At 48.5% G+C, this 27106-nt stretch overlaps 1 protein-coding gene across 1 annotated transcript; it reads right to left on the bottom strand.

The window, feature by feature from the left end:
* Nucleotides 1–473: 473 nt before the first annotated feature.
* LOC124409793 (homeotic protein antennapedia-like) lies at nucleotides 474–7608 on the bottom strand. The gene is made up of 2 exons (XM_046887671.1): nucleotides 6610–7608; nucleotides 474–928 (listed from the first exon to the last, which is right to left on the bottom strand). Exons 1-2 carry the CDS (start codon nucleotides 7403–7405, stop codon nucleotides 675–677), a joined length of 1050 nt encoding a protein of 349 aa, XP_046743627.1. The 5' UTR covers nucleotides 7406–7608; the 3' UTR covers nucleotides 474–674.
* Between the last annotated feature and the right edge of the window lie 19498 nt (nucleotides 7609–27106).

Here is a 27106-nt window from a genome sequence, read left to right as displayed (position 1 = left end):
TGTGCGTGTGTCTGGGTCTGTGTATGTGTGTGAGTGTTTTTGTCCTTTTTTCCCATCACATTATCTCCACCTTCGTCTTATCGTGGTTTCATTATGTTACGTATTAAAGGTATATAATCTTTACATCTATATAGGCTTTAGTAAATTATTCAATTAAACGTAATAGAGGTTAACGTGGTTCTGATTAGCATGTGATCCAGTGTTTTTCCGTAGCATTGCGCATCGCCGTCATACGTACATCGTACATATCTGTATCCTATCCCTATCAGCGTACTTATATTCACTCTTCCGCATCCGGCCTGCATGACCAATTCCTCTACTCTGTACAAGCTCCTTAACGTCTCTGCACGTTCCTACATCGGCTTGCGACTTGTGACTTCGATTTCAGCCGCGAAAGTCCGCGTCTATATGCTTTTATGCGTATACATAAACACGTCTGTATGTACGTACATGGATAAAAAAAAAAAAGAAAAATACAACTCTGTCATTTCTCTACAACATCATTTTTTGGTACGAGCAACTTGATTAACACGACAAGATAAGCGTCATTGCTGTGTGTGGGGGTGGGGGTGGGGGTCATTTTGGAGGTCATCGGGGAGGAGGTAGTGCTGAAGACAAGGTGCGACCCTGAGAGATGCAGAGACCTCTGTAGGAAGCTCACCCGGGTCCGGGGTTCAACCCTGCGGCGACGTCTGCGGCGAGATGTCCGTGTCCCCGTCGCCCGAACCTGGCTCACCCTTCGTCTTGTTCTCCTTCTTCCACTTCATTCTTCTGTTTTGGAACCAGATTTTTATCTGCCTCTCGGTAAGGCAGAGGGCGTGCGCGATCTCGATGCGTCGCCGCCTCGTGAGGTACCGATTGAAGTGGAACTCCTTCTCGAGCTCCAATGTTTGGTATCGCGTATACGTTTGCCTGCCCCGTTTCCTCTCTGAAATAATTCCAAAGCAGAAACACAAAGGTGAAATTGGTTCTACATGATTTCGAAGGACGATCGGTTTTCACAGTCCGTAAAAAAATATGCGGGTGCTTTTCACAACTTCGTGGCTATGGAACTAATTCCAGAGTGGTTCAAACTTCTGGAACTATCTATGGCCATGTATAATCTAAGAGAGTCGGAGGTTCGTGTGTCGGGGATGAAGGGCGGGGAGTGTTCCAAGGTGACTAGACGAGTAGGACGATAAAGGGGAGGACAAGAACGAGGGAGAAGAAATTAGAAGAGGAGGAGATGGAGGAGGAGGAGGAAGGAGCGGCGAGCATTCGAGGCAAACGCCGCCCGTCGTGCTGTCGGCCGATGAAGACGGATCGAGGTTTCGCGGCCGAGAGAGACCGCGAGATCCCCCGGATAAGGATCCAAACTCGCGAGAGAAGAAGCGAGAGAGACGAAGAAAGAGAGAAGAGACGAAGCCCCGCGAAGCGAAGGACGGTCTGATCCCGGTCGACGAACATGCCCTGCCCCATCGCCCCTCGGGCCGGCTCTCAAATTAACAGCATACCGATCCCGCCGATCCTCCGCACGCGGAGAGAAAGAATGTAGTAAAACCCTGCGGAATTCCGCAGCGACGTGTCACGGTTTTGGCGAGCTTTCGCGCGTCCGTCGATCCGTCCATTCCTTCGCGGCCAAGCGACTCCGGATAGCTTAACCGAACCGCGTTGTCATTGGATCCCGGGTTCCTCCGCGGCGCCGTTGCGGAGCGGCCGCACCGCCGAGGTTTGACTTTAAACGCGCGTAGCGATAAATTAACGGCGTTGGGTTACGCAAGGATCAAATGTCCCTCGGAGTATGCCCGCGAGATTTATGGGTCTGCCTTGGAGCTGCTGCCTTCGCTCGAGCTCGCGCAGCGTGAACCGAACCGACGCAACATGCCGCAACTTGGTGCGTGTGCGTTCCGTCCACACGGCCGGAGCTTCGTCCGTGATACCGACACCGGACCGACCGGGCCCCCTTGCTTATTATAGGCCAACGTACACTCGGCGTTCCTCTCGCCCCCCGATATCTTCTGGCGCTGCTGCACCGAACCTGCTGCACCGGACCCAACTGGTCTTTCAAGCCGCCGCAGGACACGCCAGGACTTTTCAGATTAACAGCTAGCCGGATGTTGTAACCGGCTAATAAGGCGCGGTCTGCACCAGACTCTGGGTCCAATTAAACCATGCAGGCTTGCATACGCGCGGGCTTGGGAATCGGCGCCTGACCTTCGCGATTAGATACTAGAACTCGATCTCCGTGTTCCCGAGGTCCGTTGGCGTTATCTCACCTCGACGAGGGAACGGCGTGTCCCGTTCTCAACTATCTGCGACTTGTCTAACCACGATTTCAATTTCCTCAGAGTCAACACCAAATCCACTTTACAGCCCGAACCTTGGACCAGATCCTCGACTTCTTCGGAAGCGCGCCAAAAGAAGCGAGACAACGATTCAAGACCGGGACCAACTATTCATGCGCAAAAGCCTGCAAGCTTCCACCGTCGCCTCACGGCTTACGGGCACTTTTTCCCCACTTCATATCCTCCGAATAAATCTTAAAGTGCCCAAGAATTATTGGGTAAACTTTTGCAGCTCGTGTGAATACCTTATATAGTGAATTTTACACGTCCAAGAACCGTCGAATGAATTCCCTCGCGCAATTATAAGCATTGGGGAAATATATATTCGTAGGGAAAAAAATGACCTCATAATTACGAATTACCGTGAAAGTTCAAGGAGTGGTCAAGAGGTCGTGACATCTGACTATCAGGATCGTACACTGTGGTAATTATGAAGCAGAGTGAAGACCAGCTATCAGTGGTAGTCGTGTCCGTTTCTGTATACCTCATGAGGTAAGAACGCAACACGAATCCGTGCATCGCGTTGTGTGTCCGGAAGCTGTAAGTTTGGAGAGTAAAAACCAACGGAGAACGAGAAAGAAGAGAGACAGAGAGAGTAAGAAAATTCTCCCTGTCGGTTAAATAGTGGCGAGGTGTACCAACCGTAGACGGAGGGGGATTGCCAAGCAACCCCGCGTCACAACTAAAAGGGAATTATACTGCCCCGCCTGGCCGCGGGCCGCGGGCCCGGGGGATAACGTATTCAAAGGGGTTAAAAGGGGCCGCGGGGAGGCGAGAAGGGAGCCTCGCGTTTTTGCCCTGAACGTCTGCAGCACGGCGGACAGACGGACGCCGAAATCCCGCAGACAGACTCCAGTCGGAGCCTGGAGCGTTGCTGCGGCGTTTTGAGATAATGAGCGAAAAGCGGCTCCACCGAGTCGTGGGCCAGCCGTCTAATCTCACCCCGAAACTCGTGCAGGCGTCGTCTTCGTCTTCCCGAGTCGGCTAGGCGCGTCACGGGTCCTGCGGCTGATACTATATGCGGCATGGCCGCCGTACACGAAACCGACGAGAGCCTAGCCGCGCGTCTTCCCGTAGGATCATCCGTCATCGTCATCCCTCGGCTACTCCCCCCTCGGCTGTTCCCCAAACGCCTAGCTCTCCTCGGGACTAGCTTCATTTTCTTCGCTCCGTTCCCTCCTACCATGCTCCAGCCCCCTTTTGAATTCCAAAGCCGCCACCATCGTTCCGGTTCAACCGAGGAGAAATGCCGACCAAATTATAATTAAAAGAAAACTCCTATTAACGAGAACATCCATGACGGTTTTTCTCCTTCGTCTTCTTCGTCTTTTTATTTTCGAACGAAGAGGGACGAGCGACGGGCATCTACCGATGAGAAAAATGTGCGCCTCCGGTACACTGGCGAGTAAATCACTGCCAGTTCACCCGCGGTTCACCGTCGTCAGCAAAACTCTCAACGAATTCAGCGCAAGCGGCCAGGACGATCAAACCGCGCGTGCGAAATGTTTTTGTCACGTCACCCGTCGCACTACCAGAGCTTTCTTACCGAGCACTGAATCAGAAATAAACGAATTACCCCGCGCGTACCCGCCGCCGATCTACACATGAATAACGTGACCAGGGTATAAAATATTCATGAGGGGATATCAAATCATAAATCGTCCCTTGGACCTTGTGTCAACAATATCGTTCGCCCTTTCTTTCTGCACTTTTGCAGAGGCAACGGAGCCGCTCGCGGAAGAAAAGAACCGGTCGAGTAAAATCAACGTCACCTTTTCAGGTCGGCTACCGGCCGAGGACGATGAGATTTGGATTGATCCTATAAAAAGAATCTCCGCGATCCTTATGATAGATCTTCAGAAGGCAGAGCGGAAGCTGCTGTCATAATTTCCGACAACCTGCACACCGTCTCTTTGAAGACAAAGGAAATCGAGGCCTTCTTCGTGTCGGCGGAAGTTGACCGGGATTCTTCACACGTTCAAAACTCGAATACAAACGATACCGCGGCCTCTTTCCTCTTGACATATCGCGTCTAATATTGTATTTTACCGTTTCAATTTGCGGCTTAGACAGGCTAATTGATGCGAGCTCGTAAAACACGAGGTCCGTTCGTTCACAAAAAGGAACAGAGCGACGTATTCGTCACGAGTACCCGAGGACAGCGTACGATAACGCGAGCAGAAACTATACAAGGATTCGTACATCGCTAGAAGTCGTAACGAGGATGTAAAAGAAATTTTCCAAAAATTTCACCCGCAAAGAAAAAAGTATTTCTGAATAAATTCTGCGGAAATTAACTCAACCATACGTGGAATGAGACGCCTGGAGAATTCTGCGATTAATCTCTAGACGTCACGTACCTTTTTCTTATCTAAACTTTTTTCCCTCGGCAGAAAGGAAGGCAACGACGAAATTCTTAACGTTTTTTCGAATCAGTTTTTACAAACGTGCAGGATTGAACCCCTAGATCACATTGAATCTGCAGCGGAACGACGGGACGATGCATAATTCATCGATTTATTTATGAGCACGACGGGAGGCTCAGGATTTTAATTTGTTACAAATAGCGAACAAGTTGCTACATACTTTTTACAAAAGGCGACGGTAATTCAAGTCGGGTATAAAACGGATTGAAAAGGGGGGAAACGACGTGCGAGATGAAGCCAAGCAGGGTCCATGTGCCGACATCTGTGAGAAGCTTCGGGGACTCTCTTCCTGCCGTCGTTGCATTCGCGTCATCATACATGAGGAACGGTAGACCTGCTTATCGGCCAATCAGGCGACGAGGTTACCCTGCTTCACCGCGGGACGGTACCTGCACAAGGTATCCTTCGAATGAAATTTCGAAAACGCAGAGAACTCATGGAAGACTTACCGAGAGCCTGGATTTTATCGCGGAAGGTCATTCGACGGATAGTAATTGGATTCAGCACCTTTCGTCTCTATTTGCACTGGTAACTCGAGGTCTCGATTGCACTGATTAGGTACTATTCCGCGAATTCGATATCTTTTACGTTCAATATTCTTTCTCCTCTTGGAAAAACCCAAACGTTATGTTATCATGGAATTCAATGTGGAGAAAAAATTTCGCAAGAGGCAAGAAATCACGAAGAATTTCGCGGAGAGCGAATGAACCGCGTTATAGCAAAGCCCGGTGACTTACGACTGAGCAAAGCGTAATGCTCGCGTAACTCGGCACCTCCGGACCGACCTTCATGCAGATTGAGAACCGAGGTTGGGTAATACCTCGAGGTATATTTCTTGGGAGTTGGGCAATATGCTGGGCCATAGGGGGTCCAGGGGTGGTGACGAAATAAGAGCAAAGTCAGCGGGGGCTCGGACGCCCCTACAACCTGTACAGTTAAGCATCCAATACCTGGCTGCCTCAAAGGTCGGTATACCGACCCAGACGTAAGTTACGACCTGGCCTATTATCACTTCGTTAAAACCGTCATAAATCCTCCCCTTGTTGCGCGCACTCTTGGGCCTTGAGTTGCCCTAGTTTTCTCCGCAGTAGGCCCGGTTTCCAAAATGCAGTCTTGAAAGCCTTCGAAACTCCTAAAAACCAACGCCTGCATCAGTTGGCAGAATTCGAGGATCAAGAGGTGAAAAAAACAAGAAGTGATTTTGATGGGGAGAAGTCACGTGAGGTTTTGGTAATTGGATAGTCGACGTTCAGGCCATTCGACGATGGCGTAAAACTGGATTGACAAGAGTCTTGGAGTCTAGGTGCACGAGCTTCCAGTCTGAAGAGGTGTGTAAGCATAAGGCGAGTATACTCGAGGAAGCTAAGCGGGGAAAAAGACTTTTATGGGGCTGGTACCGCGCGCGTTGAAACTGACGGGCTAAAAGGTCAGGGTAATAAATAACCCGGATCGCTGCGACGTGTCTAGAAAAGTGGAGGCATTGTGCCGCGGCAATGCAACGCGCTCTCGGGCCGGCAATATCTGTTCGCAACAGTTGATATACAATCTGGTCTAGTTTTACGCACGGTTGCGGCACGGCCGGCCGGTTCTTTCGAACCGGGCTGCAGGTATCCCGCCGCAGCGATTGTCAGAACCTCGGAGCTACCTGGAAATAATTTGGAGAAAACGTGCAGAGTGTTTAAGACTTTCGAAAAAGAAACGACGACGCGGTACCATGGATCCAACGGCCTAAAGAGGATCTAGAAAACGCGTTTGAGCCGTGCAATCGTGAGTCTCGATGACGAGTATCCGGAGCCCTGAAATATCTCGAAGGTGGAAGGTGGAAGTCTAGTCATCTAGTATACGAACAAAACGCTTACCAAACTGACTCCTCATCCAGGGATAGAGCGGACTGGGAAGGTTGGCACCTGCGGTGCCCTGTGGTGCTCCTTGCTGCTGCTGTCCGATGGGCGACGTGACGACGCCCTGATGCTGGGGGGGAGGCTGCTGCTGTTGCTGGGGGTGCATGGCGGCCTGTTGCTGCTGAGGAGCAGCCTGCTGCTGTTGTTGGTACATCATGTGCTGCTGCTGCTGCATGTGCTGCTGATGTTGCTGGATCGGAGGTTGCTGCGCCTGCATGTGGGGATGCTGGGGGTGCATCTGATGGTGCATTTGCGACTCGACAAGGGGGTCGGGGCTATCGGGTCCGTCGAGGACGCCGCCCTGATGGTCGACGGCGGCCGCCTGGAGCTTGCAGCTCGCGTAGACGATCGGCGTCGACGGATGTCCGTTCGGCGTTGGCGTGTGCCCCATGTGCCCACCCATCGCCGAGCTCGGCGACGACGACCTGTAACCGGCCATGCCGTCCATCCCCGCGTGCTCCTGCTGCTGCTGGTAGTAGGCCGCGTTGCGAATGTCCATTCGGTCGTAGGGCGGAAACCTGGGGTACGGCATGCCCTGCTGTCCCGCCGTCGCCCCGTAGTGGTGACCCGGAACACCCTGCCTGAGGAGGCTCGGGTCACAGGGGTCGGCGGCCTGCTGAGGCTGCTGCTGCATTCCCTGGGTCTGCTGGGGCACCTGGACGGCAGCCCCGTAGTGCTGCTGGTGCTGATGGGGGTGCTCGACCCCGCCATTGCGAAGGTCAGTAACGAACTGATTGGCAAAGTACGAACTCATGCTACCACTATCACCGCAAATCCACACCTTTTCACTCGCACCTCGATCACCGCTCTAAAGCTGCGTTTCCTTCTTTCGTTCACTCGATATTCCACTTTACTTTCCTACAATGAGGATTTCGCGCACACTTCACTGATTCTCGTATTTTTCAATATACTTGTACAGGTTTTATTCACACTTATCAGGAACGGCGACGATACAACACTGAGTTTTCTTCTTTAGAAAAGAATAAAAAAAAAACCAAATAGAAATAAAACAAACAACAATATCAGAAAATCGCACGCACTTCTTTCTATATCACTTTTTACTTTTTTCCAGCGTCACCGGGGGTTTTGGGGCACGGTTGTGGGGCGGGGGCTGGATTTTTTAACAATTCCAAATCCGGGGGTGAGAGAAAATAACGAAACTATCAAACTTGGTCACGCCACCACACCGAGACTTACCGAGGGGCGTAGATGCTACTCTTGGCCGCACTAGAACCACGTTACTACCGTTTCCCGGCGATAAATAATAGCAAAGCTTCGTCCTCTCCGTGATAATTAGCCAGATAATTCCGGGGATGACGGACTCTCTTGATGATGGGTCGAGGAGGCGCTGATGACAACGCGACGGTTATCTCTCCTTCCTGTTCCGTGCTGCTCGCCGCTGTCGACGCTACGCCGCACCTGTAACACGTCAAGAAAAAAAATTCTATATTTACTCGGTGCGGTTTTGATCAGATGTGAATCAGCACTCAACTATTATTATACAAATGCGGCTTTCGAGCCGGAGCGCGCTCGCGTCGGCACAAAGCCGGCAATCATCGGGCAAAGAGAAAACATCTCGCCGGAATGACGGAGAACGAACAGCGGCCGCTTGCTCCCATTGCGCAAAAGCTCACTTTACCAAAGTTTGACTGGTGAACCGAGGTCTGTCTTAGTGACAGACGGCGACGGGCACACGTGCTCGTCACGCTGACGGCCATCGCCCAGACGGCCCTCGTCTATGCCTGCACCGTCCTACTTCAAACCCTACGTCGCGTCGTTGTGGGCGGGCTAAAACGATCGCTAAATTTGGAGAAAAATCTCACGAGCTGATTTTAATGGCCAACCGCTTGCCGGCCGATTTCTTTCATGTCGTTACACTCTCGTAAACTTTAACTACAACTGTGATACACTGTAGGCGTTGGATTTGTACAAAGTAACAGCTGCGATATCCCGCCCACGTTAATCATTGCGCTCATCAAAGTCGTTTCGTTTCCGTCAAATTGGCCTCACGTTTGCTTCGTCGACATGTCTCTCATGGTTTTATCTGCAATTTTACGCCAGATTTACTGCTATAAAAATTTATTGCCAATCTACGTGGCTGCACCGTTTTAATTAATATTCATCTAAAATGTTTCTTTGTTTTGACATGTATGAACGATTTTTTTCAGAGCACAGAATTTGCACGTAAGGAGGCGTTTCATGTTAAATTCAAACTGCAAGTGAGTGAATAGATGCGTAGGCGAGCGGTGAATCTTCTGGTGGATAATTTAATCGCCGAGATTTTCAAACTCGGATTTAACTTCGTATGAACTTAATTCAAGGAGTGACTATAGTTTATAGCAACAAGCTATGAAGACGATGTAACGTAATTGGAAATAAATTCTTAAAAATGCATAAATTCTTAAAAATGCACCGATAAAATTGGTAATGCAAACTCTTTCGCACGGTTAAAAATAAGAGTTACCGAGCGGAACGATGAGTGGCCGCGAATATGGATTCGATCCCTCAGGTCACGTCCGAAGTATAAATAATTCAAATAACGATGCTTTGCCGTCTGTGTTTGACAATAAAAAAATTATCTTCCTTTTTTTACCGCAAAGAAAAAAATTGACATTTTGTAAATTGATACGTGCGATGATAATAACTGAATAATATAAATTCCTTGAGCAATTAGACTCGCATATTAATAGTTGTGACAAACGCTGCTATATATACACTGGATAATGCACACCGAATATGTATAGATCAGGAGACCCTGACCAAGGGCTTGGTAGGCAACCAGAAAAGCCAGATGTATTTTAGCCTGCATACTTGCAGGCGCTACCCGAGCAGTGTCGCTCATTCACTGTGTCTGATTTTCACGTCTATTCAGTTCTCTCTCGAGATACGAGAGAAAAGATTCGTTGGATTAATTAAATATGTATGTAAATAAGGGGGGAAACATGGTTTGAATTAATTATTTTTCAATTTAGTCAAATCAATGCGAGCACTCATAATTTTACCATATACTCTCGCTACATTTGGCCAAGTAAAATAATTATCTTCAGTTTCTTCAATAAATCTTGTCTGAGTGTGTCTAACAATCTCTTGTGAATTTTTTAATTAAAGTTATATTTATTGAGTTATAATGGAAACATATTTTACAGTAAGAAATTACGCGATTTTGTTATCCAAGGGGACCGACTCTTATCTCAATCTTATCGTCTGGATTTTTCTGATACTTTCATTTACCAATATATTCATATTATGTCATTACATGATAACACTGTGGCTTAATCAATTTTGCAAAAAGAATTTCAATGCAGTAAAAAATATTCGACTTCAACTAATAGTACGAAACTCTATGGGGACACGTCAAAGATTAGGGAGCATAAGTTATATAACACATATGTAAATCTTATCTAGATATGCATAAATTTGATATAACGATAGTTTCATCGCCAGCAGGAATATCGTGGTCTCCTGAAATCCTGCGGGGGGTGGAGGTTTAAAAAAACAGGGGTGCAAAAGTATCGCACTCCGCGGTTCTCGCTGTGCACGAGTGTGGAAGCGACTCAAGCTGGAAGGATCGGCGTGCGATGGAATATACACGTGACCGTGGGGGTGGCAGGGAGTAGACGACCCTCGGGATTGCGAACGCGGCACGCGGGTGCGGAGGGTGAAGGAGGAGGAGTCGGGGGTGGCGGGGGTGGATCGCGATTAACATTCCGCGCGTTCGCCCGCTGTTCGCGCGGCGCTTTCATTAATTCCCGCGTATTGATTCCCCGGATTGATGAATGGCCGCCGATAGCGCTTCTGTGCGCTCCGCGCCTCCGCCACCCCGCGTACCTGGGCACGTCCACCCCCGTGTACGTTTAACCGTACACACCCGGGTCCGTTCTTCCGTCCGTCCATCCGGCGTCTGGCCGTCCACATAAATCCTTCCTCCTCCTAGCGTCCAATTCTAACTCAATCCTACGCGGCGATTGTCTTTGTATTAGTTGCTCGGTGTTGCTGCAGGGAAATCGTCTTATCCCGCAAGCTCGCGAAAGTGGGCTTTTGTTCTTTCGTTCCTTCGTTCGATCGGCGCTTTTAGACCACATTCAAGTTGCGTTCCGCTTTCTTTTGGACTAGCTGATCGCGTTCCGGAAAGTTCTTGGACACCCGGTAGCCGAGCGTTGACGAGTGGCGGCATCGCTCGGAAGGCTCATAAACCAGCATACCATTTCTGGGATTAAGACGTTGGCCGTTTCGCCGTGAGATGGCGATAGCGATATCCGTTGGAAAGTGGTGGAAAAAACGGGGTGGAGCGAGCTTGACAGCTGGGTGGGTTCGAGGCCAAGGTGATTGAAAGCAGGGTGGAGCGCCATGGAGCGCCACGTGACGCCATCGCTGGATATAGAAGATGACGTCGCGCTGCTATGATGGCCTCTATTTATCAAAATGGCCTCGCCAGCGGTCCCTTTGTTCTCTCTAGCTACTTCTGACGCTCTGCCCCGTTTCCCTCACGTCTCGTCTCATCGTCTATCCTCCGCCAGCTATCTCGCCACGATTACAGCCAAGCGTAACATGACCGAGTTGCGCCTGCAGTCTGATACGAATTGAATGAAAGAATTGTCGGTTCGTTTAAGGGAAACTGCAACGTAAATCGAATCGGTGGGCATTAATCCTGCTCAAGGTGCGTGCCGCCGCTATAGGATCCACAAAAAGCCAACCACTCCAACGGCATAAAGTATCTCAACTTCGAGTAGGTGTAGTTTGCCTGGATATCGAGAGCGGTGGTAAGATGTACTGCGATTGAATTGATTTAGGACGTGTTGACTCGAGGAGATAAACGACCAGATGGGCCTCCGATGACTATTGGGCCGTAAATGGCACTCGTAATGGGCCGGGGCGGACCGGGACCCGTGCCGGCCGTAAAACAGTCATAAACTAACTCCTCAAGAGCCCGTTCTCCAGAAGCCAACTCGGGATGAAGCGCCGAGGGGCCGTAAAAATGCTAAGCGAAAGAGCAGACGAGTCGACGACACTGAGGCATATAAGATCCTCCACGTTTTGGTGGTATAAAAACAATTCAAGCAACCATAAGCGGGATTTTTCCGCATTACGTAATCAGATGATATGCCCAATTGAATTTCCTGGGTAATTTTTTGAAAAAAGTCAAAGACATCGTTTTTAGACGTCTGCAGGCCGCTTCAACGATGCTTGGAATTTCGTTGTAGTCGGTTCCAAAATCAAACTCAATCTCTGAACAGGTCACAGCGATAGTGAGCTTCTGCAGCAGACGAGCGAGAATAGCTCTTGAAACGTTATCTGCACGCGCGTGTTCGCCGATCACCATATAATCGCGAGTCCAGGAAACCAGTTTGCAAGGACGGACGGTCGAAAGCAGCTCCGCGCGCAAGTTGCGTGCGTGCGTGGCAATCGCATTCGTAATTCTCCTCGGCAGCTATACGCCATCGTCAGCTGACCCAGAGATAAACTGCGCAGCTGGCAGATACCGGACTGCAACCTCCGAGGCAGGCTGCCGCCGTTTTGCTCCGCGTTTCGCTTGGAGTGATTTCGAATTGGGAATCGTGCGAGCTTTTTGAGTGCCCTCAGTTTTCGGCAGCTTCCCAAGAACTCGGTGAAATCAGCGTGCGAATGGCACGATTCGAGTGATAAGTCCCGCGATGATCCGACCGGCGATTCCGCTGCGATAACGCGAAAGAACGTGTATAAAGAAAGAGAGAGAGAGAGAGAAAGAACCGGTTGCCACGAGTAGAATACGTCAAGTCCAGCGTTTCTATTAACATTGGAATTACTGAATTTGGTATACATGTTTTCTGCGGTCCGACGGTGACGCTGAGTAGGAAAATTTCAGGGTCGCTTGTGAATTTGCATGTAATCCACGCTTAGAAGAAGAGCGAGCATGACAAAAAGGAAAGAAAAAAAAAAAAAAAAAATTCAACAACACCGAGGTAAAGGAAGCGAAATATAACACGCGCGTCACACAGCGTCACATTCGTTGCTACATCTCGTACTATCATATCTCCCAGGCAAAAATTACTCGGACCTGATCTGCGAACGGCGAATCGCTCGCTTGGTCAAGCTCACCCGACGGAGATTAGATCGTATCCGCAGATGTGTTCGTACCCGTATAATATACACCGATGTCCACACACGCAGTCCCGTATGTAACCGGAGGTTGGTAAAACCGTCCAAGAATTATTACCGCGTTGATCATTTCGACCGTGGACAAAGGCGGGCGATTTTCTATTATCTGAAGCGCAGCTTGTATTTAATAAACAGAAAAGCGGCGAAACTGGCGGCTCTTGCCGGCCAGGAAACACGGAAAACGTGGGAGGAAAGGAGGGTGGGAGGGAAGGAGGGAGGGAGGGTCGATAGGGCCGCCGGTGGTGAGCGGAAGATAAACGTCATCGATTACAACCTGCACTCCTGTACCCTTAAGGGGAGCTTGGCACTCCCGCTTTTAATTCACGCTTCACGCGGTTTAAGTTTTGGATAGGATGAATAACATCGGTTTGATGAAAAATTGAAAAGGAGAATATGGGAATGGAAAACCCGAACATTTCGCATCCGCAGGAAGAATAGCGAGTCCGTTGATCGCGAAAAAGAAAAAATAACTAAATAAAACAAAATAAAACAAAATAAAACCCAGACTAACATCCGGACCGGAAACTATTGAGTAGAGCCGGTTTTCTCTAAGCAATAGTATAAGATCGCAGAACTAAAAGGAAGAGGGAATTAGAAAATAGAGCGAAAGCGTTTGTGTCCGGCAGGTTTGCGTAACGTGCCCAGCAGGACGTCGGACACCTTGAACAAGCACCCTCGTGGAAGGCTCATCCCTAACTTTCACATTTTTTGGGTAAAACTTTTGCCGCTGTGTGGTTACATATATATATATTTTTTTTTCCTCGTTTCTCCTTGTTTTCGAGTCCAGGGAAACGAGACGCTTTCACTTTGGGCCCGAGAGATCCCCGGGTCTGTAGGAAGGTCAGTAGAAGTCGGTAAACCCGACATAAAATGCGACGAATTGTCACTAGATACCTAGTTTAATCTTGTCAGGTTTAACCGGAATGGCTCGTAAAAGTCCCATGGTTTACTTCTTTCTTTATTTTCCTCCTTTTTGCGGCCCTGCGCGGGTCGCCTGACAAAGTTCAAGCTTCAATCGCTACCGACCCCGAGCTGTACGGCTTAGCTAACGAACACGAACGCATGTGGTACAATTTTTTTTTTCTTCTCATTAGAAAAAAAAAAAAAAAAAAAAAAAAAAAAAAACCAACCCAAAACCGAGCCATTTCCACGACAGTATAACACGTACGTGATGTCAGTCCTGAGTCAAAGCGATTCTACTGTATCAAGGTAATGTTCTTCTGTCTACCAAAAATTCCTTCTCCGGACCGGGTTCCCGGCTATCGCGGTCACCGCATCGCTGCAGGCACTAAACTCCGCTCCGAAACTCGAACTTGGTAATATTATTACGGCGCGTGGTGACTTCGAAATTAAAGAAACGTTTCACCGAAAACTTTCGGAGCTGTAGATATATGTAGGTATATACGGTAATATGGGAGTGAAACGAGCCGTCCCGCATCTAGGAATAAAAGCGGTCCTTATAATAATTTCATACGACGAGGGTCGCGACGATGAGGAGACGGTGGTGAAGAAGGGCGACGGGGGAATTCGCGCGAACATCCCTGAAGCGGTGGGACGCGCACGGCTCTCCACGTCGGGCGACACCAGAGTGCAAAGTTTTGACGTCACCGCGTAAATCACCCGGGTGGAAGCCACTCGCTCGTTCAGAACGCCTGCAAACTCTCTCTCTTTCTCTTTCTATCTCTCTTCCTCTCTCTCTCTTTCTGCAGAGCACGGTGCCGGGATACGGGCATGTTGTACGTTCGTCTGTTGCCCGACTGCAGCGTGCACATACGCATATTATATACCAACACACACCCCATCATCCAGAAATTCCAGTGATCCCGGAACGCTATAACTTTTAAATAATTACCCGACGGATTTATTCTGAGCTACGGTCGCACACATCAGCTTAAATTAAAATTGCAGACACGTTTACGGCCCTCTCGGGGACCACCTCGTCGCTTCGCCTTGATACTGATTAAATTTTTCCCCATTGTGAGCACGGCGTTACCTGTGTCCTTCCCCATGAGCATCTCTGCGGCAGAAAGTCCAGAGGAGATTCAAGAAAACAAATAAAAAAGCAAACAAACACTTCTATTGAATGAATTCACTCTCGCGCAAACTTCCGGTCTTCGTATCATATGCGATGAGCGAAGAAGAACAAGTAGAAGAAACGGTGAAAGGTAGACGAACCGTACATCGTCCCGTGATATTCATCAGCTAAACGCACCCGGGAAACCAGTAGGATGTCGGTTTTTACCGTCCCCCGTATGCAAAGGTGTGTCTACGCATGTGTGCGTATATACCTTGTATAGCCAGCCACGAGGAAGGTGATAAATAGGACCACCGAAAACGAACGTAACTCGGCTCCAAGGAAACGAGGCAATTAGGAAGCTAGTTATGTGTTGGTACGTATCAGTACGCAGACCGTAGTCGATATTATCCTGATTTATGTCACGCAATTAGTAAGAAGCCAGGGACTGTCAACACCTGCTCAGGTGGTGAAGAGTCCCGGGTTACTTGACTCTCTGCGTAATCAGACAACTCCTGCCTGGATAAGAATTCTTATCGTGAAGATACCTTTTCCGCGTGGCAATCCTTGTGATGTAACGAGACTTGATTTCGACGATTTTGTCGTGCGAACGATATGACGGGGTGTGAAAGCTGCATGATTTAGATAAAATGGGCCGTTGGTGTTCACCATTTCCAAATGTTTGAAACGTCGTCGTTTAATGACGGGAAATAATTAACGAATCAACCGTTAACACCTCGTCGCAAGATCGATTCGATCGTCCAGAATTAACCTCTGCCGGATATTCGGCCACCGATGTTTATTTTATCTGATTGAAAACCAGCAGAACTTGTTTCACGATTTTTATGGGTATACTTTTAAAAATTTTTCCCGTCACACCTGTATGTGTCCAACGTCAAATCTACGGAATACCAAATTAGCTTAAAATAACTTCTGATGAGTCTACATCCTTCGCCAAAACCACAACCTCTTCTAATTAGAATTTTTGTAAGATTATACTTCATCAAATGACGAAATCTCGTATCCCACGAATATCAATTTGCTACGTGGTTCTCATTAACCGTCAAAAAATTTTGGATAGCGATATTTCAGCCTTTGCAGTGGAAGCTTCGCCGTAAATGCAGCTAAGCGAGCTTTAAAATTTCAAACCACCGCCCAAATCCCACGCCACTCCTCTCTTCACACACACAAAAACATGTAACAACGAATAATGTGTCACTACAAAAAACTAAAATTTCATTTATATAAATCACAATATTGATTGACAAGATAATAACGGTCCATTTAAAGTACGTTAATTTTTCCCTTATTTCACGCCACCAGAAAATTCCCAGATAAATTTTACTCACTTTGAGTAACTTTAAGAAAAAAAAATTATTCAAGATATAATTTTTACACGGGACGGTGGAACGTCTACATCACCGCTGAATTCACCTCTTCAACGGTTCCACTCCGACCGAATTACCATAATTATACTAACAACTGTTACAGCGTTGCGGCATCTTCAAACAAATAAAGCAGCAATATGCATATAGTATTTGTCGAGGGAAAAATGTGCAAGCGAGTTTGTTTCTCGAGTTGAGAAGGGTAAAAAGAAGAAAAAAAAAAAAAAACAACAAAGTTTAGATTTGTTTCGGGATAGCCTGAACGGCGGTGATTCGAGTGGAGTCTTCCGGGGGAGTGTACCTAATGAAAAAATGTGATCCCCCGTGGCAGCTGGTTCTGCAGTAGCAGCAGCCAGGGCTCGGCGAAGGCTCGCCACGGTCGCTCCCAGGCGACGGTTCGGGTGGATCCGGGTGGATAGGAGGTCCGGGAGAGGGGTCGAGGGGTTGGCCGGGTATTGGATCCTGGGTTGGTCGGCAGGAGGGGTAGTTTGACAAGTTGACAAGAGCACAAAGGCCGAGGCACGGCGCGCGAAGCGAAGCCTGGGAGGAGGAGAAGGACGAGGAGAAGGAGAAGGAGAGAAGGGGAGGGGGGGCGTCGCAACGCTCAACGTCCGCTCCCGCAGCGGTGCGGGAGTAGAACAGGGGCAGCGGAAAGGGATGACGGGGAGGAAAGTGGCAGGGCCGTGAACAAAAGGAAGACGCCACCCCGGCGGCCGTCTCGCCATCGGTTTCGAAGTTTCGAGCAAGATTACCTATAGACGCGTCGCTACACCCACTGTGCTGGGGGTGGCTAATATCCGAAACTTTCATTAAGGGTGTACAGCTCCTGAGGAGAAAATACCCGCTTAATTAAATCCCCTGATCGATGAAAGAGCCGGGCAGGACGAATGAGTGGAAGTGAAGAATTGTAGATGGGAGAAAATTCAGTGATTCGCGTTATTCGGTGAATCGAAGTTCGATCGCTCTTTTTTTTTAACCTCAATTTTTTCCACCATAAATCAGGGACCACCGTATGCAGAGTGTTTATTCTCGTTTAGAGAAGAATTCAAAGTCGAATATATATGTATATACAGAGGAAAGTGGCGAAGCGTTGACAACGATTTCGCACAATGCCAAAGGTATATGTATCCGATTGGCAATAAATATTTCTCCTAACCGTATAGGTTAGGCGAACCACAATAGCTCCCGGTCCATTCAGAGCTAGCACGTTGCCTTGGGTATATCGACAGGGTAGTCAGATACACCGGCTACTTCCCCCATCGCTGTACCTACGCGGGAATCCACCCTGATATATCGGGATGGAAAATACCTCACGAATCATTAAGAATATCGCCGTAACTCGCGCCCATCCCTTACCTTCCGACCTCCGACCACCCCACGCGTTACGGACAACCCGATACCGTCGATGATGAATCCGAAATTGACAGAGCGAGTGAATGATTCACCGTAACGCGAGGGGTGCGCCACGAACTTTGGTGGGTATAAATTATCGCCACCGAATCGTGCAGTCGATCAGGAGTTTATTTGCTGGCCCCGAGTTTAAGCCGGAAATGAGAAAGTAGATGGCCGGGTGTCTTGTTACCCTGCATATACGGAGTGAATAACTCTCACGTAGATAAATAAACAGAATTTGGGTAAGTGGAATCGCGTCAGTAGGTATTGTCTCGTTAAAAGCCGCCGCCAATTTTCACCCCGCCGAGGAGCAAACCGCGTAGGTAGGTACTTCTCGCGACTGAGTAGCTGTGTGTCGCTTGTGTTACAGAGGCGTCGTGAGCAACGATGCTCCACGCGTAAGTGAGAGGAAATTTATGTGTTTACGGTTAGAAACCCTATCTCTAATCCCTGTCCCATCGTAGGTGGTGGTGGAAGCTCCTGGCTGTTCTCGGTAGCACAGCGGCTTGAGGGTGAGAAGAAACCCCGATCAAAACAAGGGGTGGCGAAAGATCCTTTCTTGAGGAATGGCCGTCGCTGAGACGGTGGAACGGGTAGACGTCCGCACCCTCGTCCCAGCTTTCCTTCTGCTCTCGCCAATTTGAAGAGGAAGACTTTCGCGAAGAAAAAGAGCAATCGGCCTTGAATGAAGTGAGAAATTTCGCTCGAACTTTCGAGGAACGCGAAGCTCGGACATCCGGCCCTTGCTCTCTTAATTTGAGCGAAACGCGTTCCGAGTCGGACGTTTCGCAGACCCCGTAACCTTTGTCCCTCAGGATAATAATATTCGGTACATGTACGCCGGGCGTTCCGGGTCTGTCCTGTCGCCCCGAAGGATTCTGGCCCTTCTCGTTCCGCGCAGGATCAGTAAATCAGAAACGCAACGGAGCGTCCGCAGCGCCGGCAGCATCGTTCGCGGATCGCAACGTCGACCCCAGGGGTTGCCAAGGTTCTGCGAAGGTTGGCCGATGCAGGGCTGCGGGAGATTTTCCCCCTCGTCCTCGTGGAAGACGAAGGGTCGGGGGTGGAGGGCGTATTAGTACGCCAGACGTCTCTGTTATCTGCCCCTGATGAAGTGGAGCGACCCGTTGTCCTTCGTCCTCCAGGTAGCCGGGATCACGGAACTGAACCAAAACAGTTCCCGCTAGTTTCCCGCTCGAGATCCAGACTTGCAGATAGCGGTAGGCAGACGGCGGCACGTTCTTCCGTCGAATCAGTTATCGAGGAAACAGCTGTTCGATGAAAACGTCTCGATATACCGAGAGGTCGACCTGCGACCGACTCGAGAAACGCGTCGACGACACGGAGGAGGCGGGATGCTGCACGGGCACGGATGAAACGGAAATAGAATATTCCTCGTCGACTAGCCGAAATATATAATTCGTAGAGTTAAAAGCGGACCGCTGTCGTGAATAATATATTTATCTAAACAGTCTTTCTCTCATTCTTTTTCTCCTCCATCTTCTTTTTGGGCGAACAAGACTGACCCAGATGCATGACTAAGTGATTGCCGTTTCGATTATTCTAATGGCCGGAATTGCCGTGTGGTATATATAGAACCGGAAACTGTTATTTAAGAAAGTTCATTCAATTATATGGTGACAGGTATAAATTTACCGGTCAAACGGAATGTCCATACCCGGATAATAAAACATTCCTCGCGACCATCGCGACTGTTTCGAACCTAGCCGCGCACCCAGGGCTGCACTGTAAGTCCAGAAACGAGTTCCGAGGGCCAATGACGGCCGAGAGCCAGGCCCACCGTAAACGGTTCTACATTCTAATCGCATCCGCCATCCATATTATTCACGGGATCACCACGTGGCTGGTTATTTGGGTTAGCCCAGCTCTCGTGTACGTCGAGATATTAAACATACCAGAGCGCCTCCGCAATCGTTTTAGTTACCTAGCTGCCTGCTCGACGCTGACAAATAGTTCAATAGATACACGCACGCACGCACGCACGTACACCCACACACATACATATGTAGGTATAAAAATTTATTGGCAGTCTCTAGAAGAGTTTTTCGCCTTGCCAATGAAACGATCTTTGAGTATGTGTGGTTGAAGCGCGGTCGAAAGGTCCATCAATTAAAACTAGGGATGTGTGATTTGAAATTTGAAATTAAAAAAAAGATCTTCCGACCAGTAGGTACGTGGCGGCCCGATCTTCATATCGCGGAATTGTTACTCTGTTAAAGACCGAGAGAGATAATCGCACGTGGCGAATGAATAATCATAACTGCGTCGGGTTTCACTTGGGTAAATAATAATTTCGTTTTATCAATATACGTTTACGAATTACGTCGATAACGTAACGAATGTGTAATAACCGGTCAACAGAAACATACCCAACACCGACGACGTCCTTGTATCCATAATGACGCAGTTGCCGTTGTAAACCCAGAAAGTATTGGCAAACACGTTCATATTATCACTGCGTGTACGCGCAGGCGTGTGGGTGCGACGAAAAGAAACACTTGAACACGATCGCGAGACGGATAGTGCCGCGTAAACTATCGCTAAAACCGCACTGAACTGCACACCTGCATGCGATGCGACAGGTTCGCGGATTCGCGTAAGATGCATGAAAAACCAGCGAGAGAAAACACCATACGAGGATAAAACGAGGAGAATTGGTGTAATCGCACTTGAATGAGACGACACTGTATCACTTCGGAAAACCGGTAGACATATAACGTCCGTGTATAATTATCCGTGGAACCGGTGTACCAGCGCACGTGGTTCCGTGGATTGGAAACGTGTCGTCGGTAGTCCGGCTGGATACTGGCTAAGCTGTTGCACGGTGGCTGAATTGATAGGCACACGCAAGTGCCAATTATCTGACGGGCGGGTAACGGTTGAATACTAGCAATTCTCGTCGGCGTCTCGAGCCGAAGTCTGGTAGCATTGCTGAGCCAGAATAACCGGGAATCTGGTTTCTCTTCTGGTTTGCGGAAAGTGTCAAACGCGCCGTCCCGACGCCGGTTCGATTCGGGCAAAGTCAACCCGCGACTGTGTCGGAGATTTCGACCCGGCTAGTGCAAACAGAGACGAAGCTGTGTAGGATGTGACGAGCTGCGTACGAACCGGCGGCACTACACCACCACCACTTGTGCCGTCGCTGGTTCCACTATAGCACAACACACAACGATGCCGACACTAATGTCGACAGCGGGACCACCGCCACCACCACCACCACCACCACCACCACCACCACTACTGCCGCTGCTTTCGACTCGAGCCGATTTCGGGCCAATGCGTGAATGCTGCCGAGACTCGGACGCGTGTGCGGCCATGTGCGTGCCGGTGTTATGCGTGCGGGAACACGGCCGCGGGTCGAGACTCGTTGTGCCTGTGTGAATGTGTGCCGAAAGAGAGAAATAGAGAGAGAGAGAGAGAGAGAGAGAGAAGTGAGCGTATCCTCCCGTGCGGCATTGAAGCGAACGAACGCGTCGAGCTGTCAGCGCACCCCACCCCAACCCCTGTACGCCGAAACCAACCCCCGAAACCCCCAGCGTTCCCCGCCTCCTCCTCCTCCTCCTCCTCGTCCTCCTCCTCCTATTCTCGTCCTCGTCCTCCTCCCCGTTGCAACTAATACCGGCAACCGGCAAACGCCGAAGCGCGAGGGAGTACCAAACACTCTCCTCATCCTCCTCGTCCTCTCAGCCTCCTCTTTCCCCTCTTTATCTGCGCTCGAAGTCAGTCCCTTTGCGTTTTCACCACCGTTTGGATCATAATTCTTTCTCTCCCTCGAACTACCCCCGCCTGCCTTCGGCTATCCATTTTGCTCATTTCCTCTCTTCCCCTCTCTCGCTCTTTTTCACCTCCCCGAATCCGTCCGTCCGCCTGACTGACTGACTGCCGGACGACCGGACGCCACCCCCGTGGCGAGGTGAAAATATCTGTTAGCCGGCATAGAGTCGTCATTTTTTCACTCCGGGTACGGCTTCGGCGGCAAAAGACCCGGCCGCTCCTGGAAATACCGAACATCGTGGGGATGGAGGTCCTTCCATTATGGTTGTCAAAATGGTGATAGGGATCGGGGATCTTGAGCTTGGGTTCTACTGCTACGTGAGTTTGGTTCGTCGAGTCAGTGCGATACGGCGGACAATGATTAGAGAAAGAGAGAGTTGATTGAGAAACGAGAAATAGGTTTTTGTTTGCGCAAGCTTGTAACGCAGGAGATTAAACGCTCGGAGCGGATTAATCAGAGGCGAGATGGAGGAAAGGTTGGAGGTTATCGTTTTTTCAATACGCATATTATGCAGGCGTACATATATTGGACTTTGGCTCAAGTCGAAGTGTTTATTAATTCCGTACAGGCAATTAAAATTTCTGTTCAACTTGTACCAACGTGGCACGTATACGTACGTATATCACTTACGCAGGATTACGCATGGCTCTTGAGTTTTTCGATCGCGTTTCCGAGCCGTAAAATTAAGTAGTACCCTAATTACGAGCGGTTCTAATCTCGCGTGCGCCGAGAAGAAAAGCGAGGAAGAAGAGTAAAGAAGAGGGGAACCGAAACAACCAGGTTAAAAACTGTTGAAACGCCCATTCCAACTGCCCAAGTAGTTCAACTGATGGCTCTATCCAATCCACTCGCTCAATTTCTCATCCGCATTCGTTTCTCCTTCGTGGGGCTGACCCGTCCATGGAATACAAGGAAAAGGAGCAGGGAAAGAGGGAAAGAAGGAAAAAGGTACGAAGGAGCAAGGAACAGAGGGAGAGGAGAAGCGCCTATGATTTATCGCCGCCATTACAGAGCTGATAATTATATGCTGCCCCATCAACGCCCCCCTCCTCAGCCATGCCCGCATGCACGAAAAGAACGGAGAAACGGTAGATGATATCCTGTGCCCGACGGTATTCACCCGCTTGCCAGCTTGGACTCGAGGAAAAAGGACCCTGCGATCCTTACTGCCCCAAAACTCGCCTCACAAATGCTCTGGGAACCGAGCAACGAGTCGGTCTAATCGATCCGGGGTGATCGATAACCGATTCGGAGTCCTGGAGCTCCTTTATCCTTTCAAGGCTCGCGAAATTTTCCCTGCTTTCAGTGCAGATCCTCGAAACGTGGAGTGGAGTAAGAGGGAAAAACCGCGCCGAGTGGCGAAACAGCGAATTTTGCCGGTGCAAATCTTGGCTCGCAACTTACACGGGAGGAGTTGGTCGCCTGCAATGGTGCTCGTAAATATTAGAGAGGGTGGCCAGCTTCCTCCTTCGGCAAGTTGCTTCGGTTAGCGCTTAGTGTTCCCACAGGAGCGGTTATTACGCCGAGTGATCACTTGGCGAACCGCGCTGCAATCACCTAAGTATTTCTTAACGACTTTCCCTCAGTAACGAAGTAAATTTACCGAACTAATGACACGTTGGGTTCATTGCGCGACGTGTGATTTCCATGTGTATGCATGTGTGCGGTGATATTCGTTGATTGCGCTACACTAATTGACCTGTGCGGATGCTGTATAAAGAAATAAGAACAAGTAAAAGCAACGGGGCAGACATATCTTTATTTAATTTATCTCCACCGAACTCCGTGTTTCAAGGATCCGTATAACGTGATTGCAACAGAGTAGGGACAAAAAATGACCTGCGGCATCGTTTTCGGATTGCATATGAATATAATAATTGCGAGTGCATTGCTAGACGCGAAGACCTGCAGCTTTGACGACGGTAAGCCGAGCGTAAAGGAAACATTTAATTAAACTCGTTTCAATATTGCTCAAGATTATACCGTTCAACGGATTATATCATTTAGCCTCTTTTCTGGCTGTTATATATCGTTATTACTCTCTTAATAAACGACAGATGTGACGAGAAAAGAGAAGAAAAAACACACGCGTTCAAGTTTCGTCCATCGAATCAACCGCTTGGCCTCAACGTCGAGCGGGGTGAATTTCTGGCTGAAATTGAGACCACGGTCACGTCACCAACGATGATTGAGACATCGGCGAACTTAATGCACCGTGACGTCACGCGCCGAACTGTTACAATAATAAATCGAGCGGGCATTGTTCCTCCTCTCGAGGATGTGTACGCGACCATTTACTGTGTGTGTGTGAGAGAGAGGAGGAGAGAGAGAGGGAGAGAGCGAGAAACTCCGTCATTAGCATAACCGACCAACCAACCAGCCGACCCGACCCACCCGGCCTGAGAGTCGGAAAACACCATGAGCTACAACACGTGGAAGTCGTGAGAGGGATGCTGACCGTATCGTCCGTCCCTAAACTGGATGGAAGAAGCGCACAGCGATCGAGCAGATGACCACCTGGTGGTTAGGTTCCGTGAGAAAGACGACGGAGAAGAGAGAGGAGGAAGGTTAAAAGGAGCTTGATCTTGGATTGGGGGTTTAATTGAATATCGAGAAGGTCATTTGGTGAATGTAATATCCGAGTTACATCTCGCTGTCACGGTACCATTAACGGAGATACACGCACCCAGTGAACCGGCGATGTTTTCCTAATTTGTATGCAATTTTGATCGCGTGTCTAAACACCGCTTTCTGACTGATTAACCGTTAATATTGTGCCCATACTTTCGAAAATAAGAAGAAAAAGCAGAAGATGAAGAAGAAGAGGATGAAGTAAACAGTTCTTTGGTATATTTTATGCTGTGTGCGAACTGTGTTGAATAATTTTTGGTAAGACGGTCTATCATCATTGTACACATGTAGTACCTGTACTTATTCGGTGAAAACTTTTGCTGTTGAACAAAATCAATTTGATGATACTTGCTGTAGAAATTTATTTTGAGGGAACAGAATGTTTCTCAGCAAGTTTCAATATCCATCGAACAATTACTCTGATGTAGTGTCATTTCAGAGAAATTTAATAAATACAATATTTTAATGCATAGGAAATTTCGATATTGATTTCGTAAATTTAATAAACTAATGTTTGTTTTATATTGTCAAAATACTGAAGTAGTTTAGGCTAGATTTGAAGGAATTGATTCATATAGTTTAGTGGAGTGTAGTCCAATTAATCAAACCGTGAGAGTCACTAATTAGTGACCGAAATCAAAAAATATTTCGCATCTTGAATTCGTGAAATGTGTTGTTGAAGTGAAATCCTATCTCACAAAAGGTATAAAATAAACGTATTTATCAAGATATGTTCCAGTCAGCTATCTAATGTAATTAGCACAATTAAGTCATTAGTTTTCAAAGCATAATTTTTGAATAATATAAATTTTGAGTGAAATCGAAAGAGGCTAGCTTCATTATATTTTTATTCATTTTATTGTTACTCGTGAGTTTCAGGGGCCAGAAAATATCTCTATTAAAATTAATTTCAAGTTGCTTTGCCCAACAGATTCTCTTCACAGAAAAACCGAAAAACGCCACTAAAAAAGTAAACGAATCTCGACTGTAGTCTTCATGTAGAGAAACAACTCTGCGTACTTTTATCACTGAAGTGAGGTGATTCCGGCAATTTATCGCGAAAAGATTTCCCTCCAGCAGCTACTGCGTGGCTGTGGCTGGTGGTTAAGTAATGCAAAATAGACAACAAAGCAACACTGTAAAAGGAGCATCGTGTTCTTTTGAACTTACTTATAATTCATTCTCGTTGACGCGCGCACTTAGTCGGAGTAACAGACGGTGTGTAGAAAAGCTGCGATACCGAGCGTCTTTGTCTGTACGTAGCTATAAGTTGTATATTCCATGTACACAAGTGTCAGGCATACACGGATGATCATTTTGTGAACGGAGGTAGGTAGGTAGGTAGGTAGGTAGGTGGGCAGGACACCATGTGATAAATACACGCTGCAAGCATAGTCGTAGCCTTGTAAATAAGGCGTTTAACAAGGCGAGGGAGTGCGGCAAACTTTACGAGCCCAATAAAGAAGAGGAACATAATGATCATAACGTTAATACAACAGCTTTGGTACAACGACTCGTTTATAGCCCATAATACGATTTGTATATTTAGTCAAAATGTCGACTATACCACACTACGTCAGTCCCCCGGAACCCCTGGCCAGGAGATCCATCCATCTGCATAAGCCAGGACAAAACTGCTCCACGCGAGCGACGAAAAGCTTTGGGCGGACCAGTAAAAGTCCCATTTGATTAATGGGAGAAACGCAGATTCAGTTATCTCGTAAGTATCTTCTGATGTGTCTAAACTTGTGGCTCATAAAAAGAAGTCACGATTACGCGGACCAAAGTTCAGACCATCTCAAACGGACTTGAGCTTTTATTCGTCGTCAACGTAATTGATCACAACTGCACTTATAAAAACGATTTAGAGTTTATCAGCGTCTCGATATCAACCGCTAGAGTATTTGGTACCCCAAGTCAGATTCCTGTGTGTTCTTTGTGAGAGCCTATAAGAGTTTCTGGACCGACACAAGATTCGATGAATCAAAGCGAGAAAAGTTCGCTCCGGTATAAGACCGCGTATATAACTTGAAGAGACTGTAAGTCGCGAAGTGGCGTTTGCCGGATTCCCTACCGCGAGTTTGACAGCATTTTTCACTGTCCGAAGTTGATCCTGCGCATGAACTCTCGTCTCCTGAATAGTCGCATACCGGGCGAATCAAAGACGAAGACCGACAGGCGAGTCATCCGGATGGTTCGCGATCCGGAGTTACGTGAAGCCCGGCGGTGTTGTCCACAGCGATGCAATTAGTGCGCCATAAATCCTTCGGATAACGAGACACGGCGCCCCCAAGGCGTCACCCGAGGCGTCACCCAAACCGTCACACTACGAAGATACTCGAGAATCTTCGTCGAGTCGCCGCGTGCAACTTCGACGAAGAACTTCCAACTTCTCCGGAGACGTTGTACCGGCGTCGGAAGACCAAACGCCGGAACCTCGGCATCCATCTTTTATCGTGGCGGAGTCTAAGACGAGTTCGGCTCAACGAATTTAGAAACTTTTTAACTTCGAAACGACCACGAGGATCCGATTTTACATCTCTTCTCAAGGTATGACTAAAAATTAAAATCTGCACCGAAAACTTAAAACGTTATGTTCCGACCTGAGGCTAAAATTGCGTGACGTATTTTCTCAACCATCGCCTAAATCTCCATCGCGGAAGTGAGTTGTCCGACTTGACGGTACCGTTCGCGTGGGAATTCGCAGGCGAATGTCCCACTACGGCGGTCTCTACATTTCTCCGCAGGATCTAGGACCGATTAGAAAGTCCGGGTCAAGGCATCCGCGTTAAAAGCTGCTAGATCGAGCCGAAACGGAATTAATAAGTCCATGCGGAATATGGAGGCGAGATAATCAACCGTTTCGCGTTATTCAGAGAATTCGCGCGAGGGTGACTGTTTGGGCGGGTATAATCTCGAGGTTTCGGGGTAAGAGAGAGAGAGAAAGGGAGAAAGAGAGGGAGGGAGAGAGGAAGAGAGAGTTCTCTAATCTCCACAGCTCGGCTTCGCCGTGACAGGATCCTCCGCTCTTCCGTCCTCCTCTCCTCCCGCCTCGCTTCTTCCTGTCTGTCGCTTCTCCGGGCCGCTCGGGTCCTCCATCCT

The sequence above is a fragment of the Diprion similis genome, chromosome 1 (genome assembly GCF_021155765.1).
Source record: "Diprion similis isolate iyDipSimi1 chromosome 1, iyDipSimi1.1, whole genome shotgun sequence".
Taxonomy (NCBI): Eukaryota; Metazoa; Arthropoda; class Insecta; order Hymenoptera; family Diprionidae; genus Diprion; species Diprion similis.
The sequence above is the reverse complement of the archived record's forward strand: the minus strand, read 5'-3'. Positions and strand labels throughout refer to the sequence as shown.